At 51.0% G+C, this 7,230-nt stretch overlaps 3 protein-coding genes across 3 annotated transcripts; all 3 read right to left on the minus strand.

Annotated features, from left to right (window-relative positions):
* Window positions 1-409: 409 nt before the first annotated feature.
* Window positions 410-1,441, minus strand: A1O5_13037 (uncharacterized protein; the record flags this gene model as incomplete). Its single annotated transcript, XM_007753606.1, has 1 exon — window positions 410-1,441. One exon carries the CDS (start codon window positions 1,439-1,441, stop codon window positions 410-412), a length of 1,032 nt encoding a protein of 343 aa, XP_007751796.1.
* Window positions 1,442-1,999: 558 nt separating this feature from the next.
* Window positions 2,000-2,939, minus strand: A1O5_13038 (uncharacterized protein; the record flags this gene model as incomplete). Its single annotated transcript, XM_007753607.1, has 2 exons — window positions 2,000-2,057; window positions 2,116-2,939. 2 exons carry the CDS (start codon window positions 2,937-2,939, stop codon window positions 2,000-2,002), a joined length of 882 nt encoding a protein of 293 aa, XP_007751797.1.
* A 1,125-nt stretch (window positions 2,940-4,064) lies between these two features.
* Window positions 4,065-5,656, minus strand: A1O5_13039 (STE24 endopeptidase; the record flags this gene model as incomplete). Its single annotated transcript, XM_007753608.1, has 4 exons — window positions 4,065-4,511; window positions 4,559-5,305; window positions 5,370-5,552; window positions 5,618-5,656. The coding sequence occupies 4 exons, from the start codon at window positions 5,654-5,656 to the stop codon at window positions 4,065-4,067; spliced, it is 1,416 nt and encodes a 471-aa protein (XP_007751798.1).
* Window positions 5,657-7,230: the final 1,574 nt, after the last annotated feature.

The following is a 7,230-nucleotide window of genomic DNA, read 5'->3' on the forward strand; positions in this document are numbered from 1 at the left end:
CACAAGATCGCACATAACGGAAGCCAAGAAGTCGTCGACTTTCCAGGCAGACAGACTCGTCTACTGTTTGCATGAAGCCAGCGTGACACGATCATGTGGGCAAAACAAGATGCCATATTGAACAAAGTCATGGGTCAAGGTCAACTGCCGAAGTTTACCCATGCAGAAGCCTGACAAGGCTGGATGAGATCTTGACGGGATTCAACAGCGAGACAGCCAGGTCTATCGGGTACTATGTACTACGTGCCCATCCACGACCAGCTCCTTGTATCCCAGTATCAGCCCTGAATGAAAGAACCAGGCATTCTATGCTCTGCATTTAGACCCGCATATTCGGCAACAATCCTTCCACCAAGATATATGGAAATTCAATATTGGATATACGGAGTCTGGACACGAAGGCTTGTTTCTACGAGTGCTGGATTTCCACCACGACTTTTCCCCTCGCTCGACCAGTATTCAGCCTTTCATATGCCTCCTTGGTCCTGGAAAAGTCAAAGACGCTGTCGATGACGAGGTCTTTATCTGGATCCAGCCTCGTCGTCTCCTCCAGCCACTCCTTTCTCATATCTAGCATAATGCACTCGTAAGACTGCCCCAAACCCAGATATCCATAGAGCCACCTGAAGACCATTCGAGGATGCGTTAGGTATATCATGGGTCCGCCCATAGCTGCACGCGAAGTTTTGTCTCCCACAATGGTCACATATTGTGGAGCGAGACCGATGCACTCTGTCCCGCCCACACAGTCCGCAATCGCATTCGGGGAGAAATCCTGGACAGCATTTGCAACGGCTGTCGATGATGTAGTATAATCCACAGTTTGTGAAGCGCCGAGGCCTTTTACGAACTCGGCGTTGCGACCACTGCAGCTGGCGAGGACTTTCCAGCCTAGGGATTTTGCCATCTCCACAGTATAGATCCCTGTTGCGGAAGACCCACCAAGGACGACAAATTTGTTCTCAGAAGGAGTTGAGGACTTCATAAACGGCCTGCACCTTTCTATGATGGTCCGCGCTGTGAGGTAGACGAGCGGAAGACTGGCGGCTTGTGCCCAAGAAAGATGCAGTGGTTTCTTGATGAAGCATGCGCCCTTGAGATCAATTTCGGCCACTTCAGTCAAAGAGCCTGTACCGTTGAGAGCCATGCTGATGCCAAAGACCTCATCACCCTTTTCGAACTCGGCGCCTTGGCCTGCTGCTAGTACCGTACCCGCAAAATCCCGCCCAGCGACCTTGGGACCGTTCAGATAAGGGAGCGAGTTGAACGGGACGTTCATAAGTTGGATGTCTACTGGGTTCAGTGCTGCCGCGTGCATGCGGATGAGAATATGACCCGGTGCCGGAATCGAAGGGACTTCTGTCTCGGAAAGCTGGAGTGTCTCTGGATAGCCCGCAGTCGTGTGAACCCATGATTTTACCCTTGTCGTCGTCTTGGACATTTTTGGGATCGGCAATAATCACAGCTTCGATAACGAAACTTGGTCGGGCCGAATTGGAAATTGGTATCGGCCGGGCGTACTGGTGAACGTGAAGATGACCAGACCAGCAGATATCTAGAGGGACAAGAATGACGACTATGGTCCGCGATCAGATGAAGGCTCCTCAGGCAACACATATTATTTAATATGTAGACAGGCTAGGTGCGATATGAAGTCACAGCCGTTCAAGCGAGGAGTCCGCATTGTGGAGCTAGTGATGCAGCTCAAACAAGGGTCCATTCAATGAGCCGACCAGATCCGAGGCAATGCGACTCCGAAACATGGAGGAGCATTCCTGTGAGCTTGCGTTCTGCACAGTCTGAATGCCGTTAAGAGTTATAAGAGCCTTTACCATTTCGGATAGGAGAGCTTTAGCAGACTTGCAATGTCACCTCGCTAAGGTGTTGTCGCCTTTCTGCCTAGTTAGGGCGCGATGCGGGTGTGGAAGAGGCCATATCCGATGGAGACGAAATATTTCTGCTCTGGCATGCTATGTAGCACCAATAGTGTTGAGTGCGTTTACATTAGCAAGCGCCAAGCACCCAGAATGAGCGCAGCTGTGCCTGTGCAGACGCCCCTATCATGGTGGTCAGAATCACTTTCCGTTGGCCTTGGGAGGGGAGCATGATACTTACATGAGCCACTGCAGGGTCGAGAACTTGACTGCTTCGACTCGTTCCCGGAGACTTGCCACCTCTTGTTCGATTCGAGCTTCGGTCTCCTTGATCCTCATCTCCTGTCCATTCGCTTCTTCTCGTATCCTGCCCTTCTCGAGATTCAGGTCCAGCCGCACGCTGGCTTGCGTGCGACTGATCTCATCCCGTAATCTCGAGTTTAATTTGGCCAAGTCGCTGGTTAAACGATCGTGGCTGGATCGTGTTAATTGTGCTTCGGTGCTGTCCGCATTGGACAATTCACTCCTCAGTTTGGCAAAATCAACCTTCTGGGTGTATGTGCTTCTCTCAGCATCTTCCTTCAGGACCATAGTACGAGTGAGATTTTGGATCGACTCTTCTATCACGTCGTTCAGGACGCGCATCATAGCCACAGCCTGCTCTTCGGTGAAGCCTTCATCTTTCAGTCTTTGGACGAATCGCAACGTGTCAAAGTGGTGAGCTTTGTGTTGCACAGGAGTGGTTGAGAATGCTCGACGGGCCGGCTTGAATGCAGCGGCGTAAACCCCATTATGCCGGAGAGGAGCTGAGTTTGGGGGAAGTGATTGAACAAAGGTTCGCGGTCTCTTCCGTGAGTGGGAAGTTTTCGTCATACTCAAGCTCCTAGCTGCACCGGTATGTATTGCTCTGGGCCTCGAGACAGCCTCGAAGGAAGACGCCTTCAGCGCTTGAGCTACAGGAGGCCGTTTGGGAATCGACTGGGGCGCTGCCTGGACGAGGGCGGCGGAGGTCCATGTCAGTCGAAAGAATCGAGGTAATTCCGTCACGGGTTTGGAGCCCGCCATGGAGGGCATGGAGACGGGCGGCACTCAGACCGCAAAGCTGTCGTCGGAGGGAACCTTATCTAGTAAGAAGAAGACTGTGTCTTGGTCGCTAAAGAGGAGAGGGTTGCGTAAAAACTTCGTGGATACGAGGGGAAGCAGGGGAAGCAGGCTTCGCAGGCTGACGGATTTGTTAGTAAAAGGTTCAGCCAATCATATTGTGCCTGATTCGGGACGCCCCTTGACCATCGACGAAGCACTAAAGGATACGAGGTATATAGAGTAGACTCTCTAGAATTCTATTCGACGTGGCATTTCTTCCTCTAATACCGGGAACTCTCATAAAGTGGCCTGATCTCGTCCATCCCTCGTCTTTGCGCCTGCTCTACATTGAAAACTAGATCCTGAAATCGATCCAAACAAGGTGCTTCGATCTCCCAGACAGACAACTCCAGAATCACACGAGGTCACGAATGCACTCGACAAGTTCGAGTGCTATATATCGTGGCGAAGACTCGACTGAGTCCTGAGGACACTAGGAAACATTGACCTTCCTCCCTGCTACTCGTCAAGTCTGCGAATATGGCTATCCTTCTGCTAATCGGCGAAGATCTTTGGTCTAGTTTATTGGTTTGGGACCGGAATTGATGCTGTGCCCGGTCTTTGACGTACCAGTCGCAGGATCAGGGGGTAAGTCCTTGTTGTTGTGGATGTTTGTGGTTTGAGCATGGACGGCTGAAAACCTTAGACCGTGGCGGTAGCATTTAATCTGTGACTTCAGCCTCTTCCCTTATCTTCGCGTTAGTATGACATAGAATGGAGCCTCCTTGGTGTGGCTCGGCTGGACTTGGTGTTCCCATCTGCTTTGTGCGTTCATGCGCGCTGCCTCGCCCAAAATACCCATCACAACGCAAGCAGACCAAGTTTCAGTGCCGAGCGATATCCAGCAACTTCACATCCATTGCCTTCTGTTTGCCTAGCCCGAGACAAACAATGGCTAAACCTGCTTTCTCCACATGCCATGCCTCTTCTATGCCGGCTTCAAGGCCATAATTCAAGTTGAAACTCGCCATCATTCGTCGACGGGAGAAGCATCCCCGGCTCAACATCAAAGGAAGATCATTCAAAAAGCCGAACGAATCGTGGCGATCACAGCTCCCTCTGGCTCGCTTTCACGACATCCGCATCCACAACCTTCTCACCCAACTCAACGACCTTTCCATTCGCTGTTGGCTTGGAACTTTTCCACCCCAGCGCAGCCAATCTCTCCGCTAGAATGGGATGGCTATAATGGTAGCTTGCGTACATCCAATCGGCGTCCATGGTGCTCAAATTTTGCACTTGCAATTTGATCAGACTCCTGGCCAACTCCTTCTCATATCCCAATCTAGTTGCGAATGCGTCGGCTTCGAATTCGAATTTCCGGGAGAGCACGTTCATAAGAAGCTTCACCACGGCATCCATCGGAGCGAGGGCATCTGAGAACAAGATGAAGCCGATAATGATGGGGTGCGAGTCGTGAAAGCCGAAGGAGGAGTAAAGGGAATTGTTGTCGATGAAGATGCTGAAGAGCGCAAAGATGTAAAACATGTGGAACTAGACAGCAGTCAGCCCAGAGCTTTTGTCGGAAGCGTCCAACATACCTGTGCAATTGCGAACAGTTTTGTGGTATGAGCCAGACTCCAATGCCCTAGCTCATGACCCAGCACCGCCACCACTTCTTGAGGTTCACTCTTTTCGATCAGGGTGTCGTAAATGACAATGTGCTTCTTCCACGGCAACCCGAAGAAGTACGCATTGCTATGCGCACTCCGTTTGCTTCCATCGATAACGTACAGGGACTTCAGGGGGAACTTCAGTCTTTGCGCTAACGCTTCCACTCCAGATTTGAGTTCTCCAGGCTCGAGGGGTGATAGCTTGTTGAACAATGGGAGAATGAAGATCGGATAAATGGTAATGGCAAAGAGTTGGACGACAATCCCAAAGAGCCAGAGATAGTAGAAGAACCTTGTGCCCGTCACCTGGATGATCTTGAGAAAGGCGCTCAGTAAAGGTGTCCCCAATACCACCATCAACGCCTGGCCTTTGAGCATATCCGTGATCCACAACTTCACTGTCTGTTTATTGAAACCGAACTTCTCTTCCAAGACGAAAGTGCTGTAGTATGAAGGTGGCAGTGCCAAGATCTGGGAGATGAGAGTGAAAGTCAAGAAGAAGAGCACCGAGTGGGAAATCTCGCCGGAGAATCGATCTGGGAGGTAACGGGCCAGCCAGAGACCTGTCAACGACCAGAGCTTAGGTAAGACATCGTATTGAATGAAGAGGACGTTCTGGATCTGGGAGTAAAGGCCGGAGAAGAAGCCGAATTCGGCTTTTGCGCGACCGTATGCCTGGCGACAACGGTCAGCAAGTTGTACATGTGCAGATGCAATGTCAAGGGCGATGCGCGCGTACTTGACTCTGGTCGAAAACATCCTGGGAGATTTCATCCTCCAATGTCTTGGGCGGTTTTTTCTTTTGCAGCACTCTATACTGCCTCAGCGATAAGAGACCTTCGAGCACATATTGGCCCAAAGAAAACCCCAGGATCAGTTTCTTCCACGGGAAGCCAGGGCGGTCAAGGAATACCGCAAGGCGCTGTAGATAACACAATGGTTAGTGAGGGGAAGACAGGGCGGAGAGAAGGGCATTGAGAGACGAACACGAGGGAAGTCGCCGAGAATTTGAAGAAGGGAAGCCATGGTTCCTTCCACAGTTTAGTCAGAAGCAATGAGAGACGAATGCATGTATGAAATGCGATTCGATATGTAAATGCGAGTTGACATGCAGGCCGCAGAACCGCAGGAGGATGGGCCATACGGGGTTTGTGTCCTCAAACACGCCTTACTTCGGCTAAATCGGGAAAGTGCGGCGAGCACTTCACGGCAAAGCACGACTGCGTTCGGATACAACAGTAAGTAGCTCTTTTGTTGGTTTGGAGCAACTCAATCTCAACGACCAAACCTTTCAGTGCTTACAAGTACCATTCCTACCCCATCATGTGCCGGATTTGTGGCCGCGTGGTCAAATGCATCTTTGACAGTATGCCTTCGAGGGTGAAGATTCATCATGTGCCGAGTCGAAGGTGAGCTTAATACGATTGCCATCTCTTCTCGGAAGAGGCACTGACTGTTAGCCCTTGAAGAGCCTTTACTACGATCAGACGAATACCCGGGATCTTCCCTAGAGCCACGTATGCTCCAACCTCGACGTCCTCAATCACCCGCGCATTCAGCAATCTTTCGCTTCGCACCCCAAGTAGTTCGGCTCTCAGACCGTCTTCCCTGTCAATACAGTCGTCGGCCTTACCTTCTCCATCACAGCCCCGGCTGTCAGTGCTTTTATGCCGTCCTTTCTCCACAACACCCACCCTCCTCGGTTATCGAAGGAGATGTGATACATACAGTCCCTCAAGACGAGTCCAGAAACGTCGACACGGCTATCTCACGCGGCTAAAATCTAAGGGTGGACAAGAGGTTTTGAAGCGGCGGAGGTTGAAGAGGAGGAGTACTTTGAGTTGGTGAGCTTGCGTCAGTGATAGGATCCTACTATTTGGAAGAAGGCGAGCAGGGGATTCTGGAGGCTAGTTGACGAAACCAGACGAGGTGAGAGGGGGATGGCGAAAACGTTTCAGCTATGCGGGAGTCAAAGGCCTCTACGAGGCTTGCATGGGACGGTGTTCTGCTTAACCTGGAGATTCGAACGGGTGATTCGCCTATGTATCTGCCTAGTAACGTATTGTGCATACTGGGAGGGATCAGTGAATTCCGCAGGAAATCCTCCGCAAAGCGATTCTAGGAATTATGAACTATGTGATGGGGTCGTTGTGGGAGCTAGTTCTTTACTGGGTATGCTATTTCCATATATATATATATATATATATATCTATTATATATACCCCAAACTATGCTTTATCCCATACCATTTTCGTTCAAGGGGAACGAGGCCGCTTTAATCGGGCACGTGACGGAGCATCGAGGAGGCCCGGCCGAGCACGGGAGAGCGTCGTGGGAGCCGCGGCAGAGTACGGGGGAGCGCACTCGAGCACTGGGCGAGCCGTAGGGAGCTTGTCTGAGGCCAATTCTCAGAAGCCAGTTCGGGCTTAGGGGCCCCACGCAAAACCCTGGGGCGAGACAAGGCTGTACGGCTAAAGGAGATTGAGCAGCAGAACGTTCATTCGAAGAGATCTCATTATTGCTACTATACATAAAACATTAATCCATCATCAAGAACCGTATACGCCTCCCCAGCTGAGCCTTAATTCCAATATCTCTCA

Source organism: Cladophialophora psammophila (assembly GCF_000585535.1).
Source record: "Cladophialophora psammophila CBS 110553 chromosome Unknown aczJe-supercont1.40, whole genome shotgun sequence".
NCBI classification, from domain to species: Eukaryota; Fungi; Ascomycota; class Eurotiomycetes; order Chaetothyriales; family Herpotrichiellaceae; genus Cladophialophora; species Cladophialophora psammophila.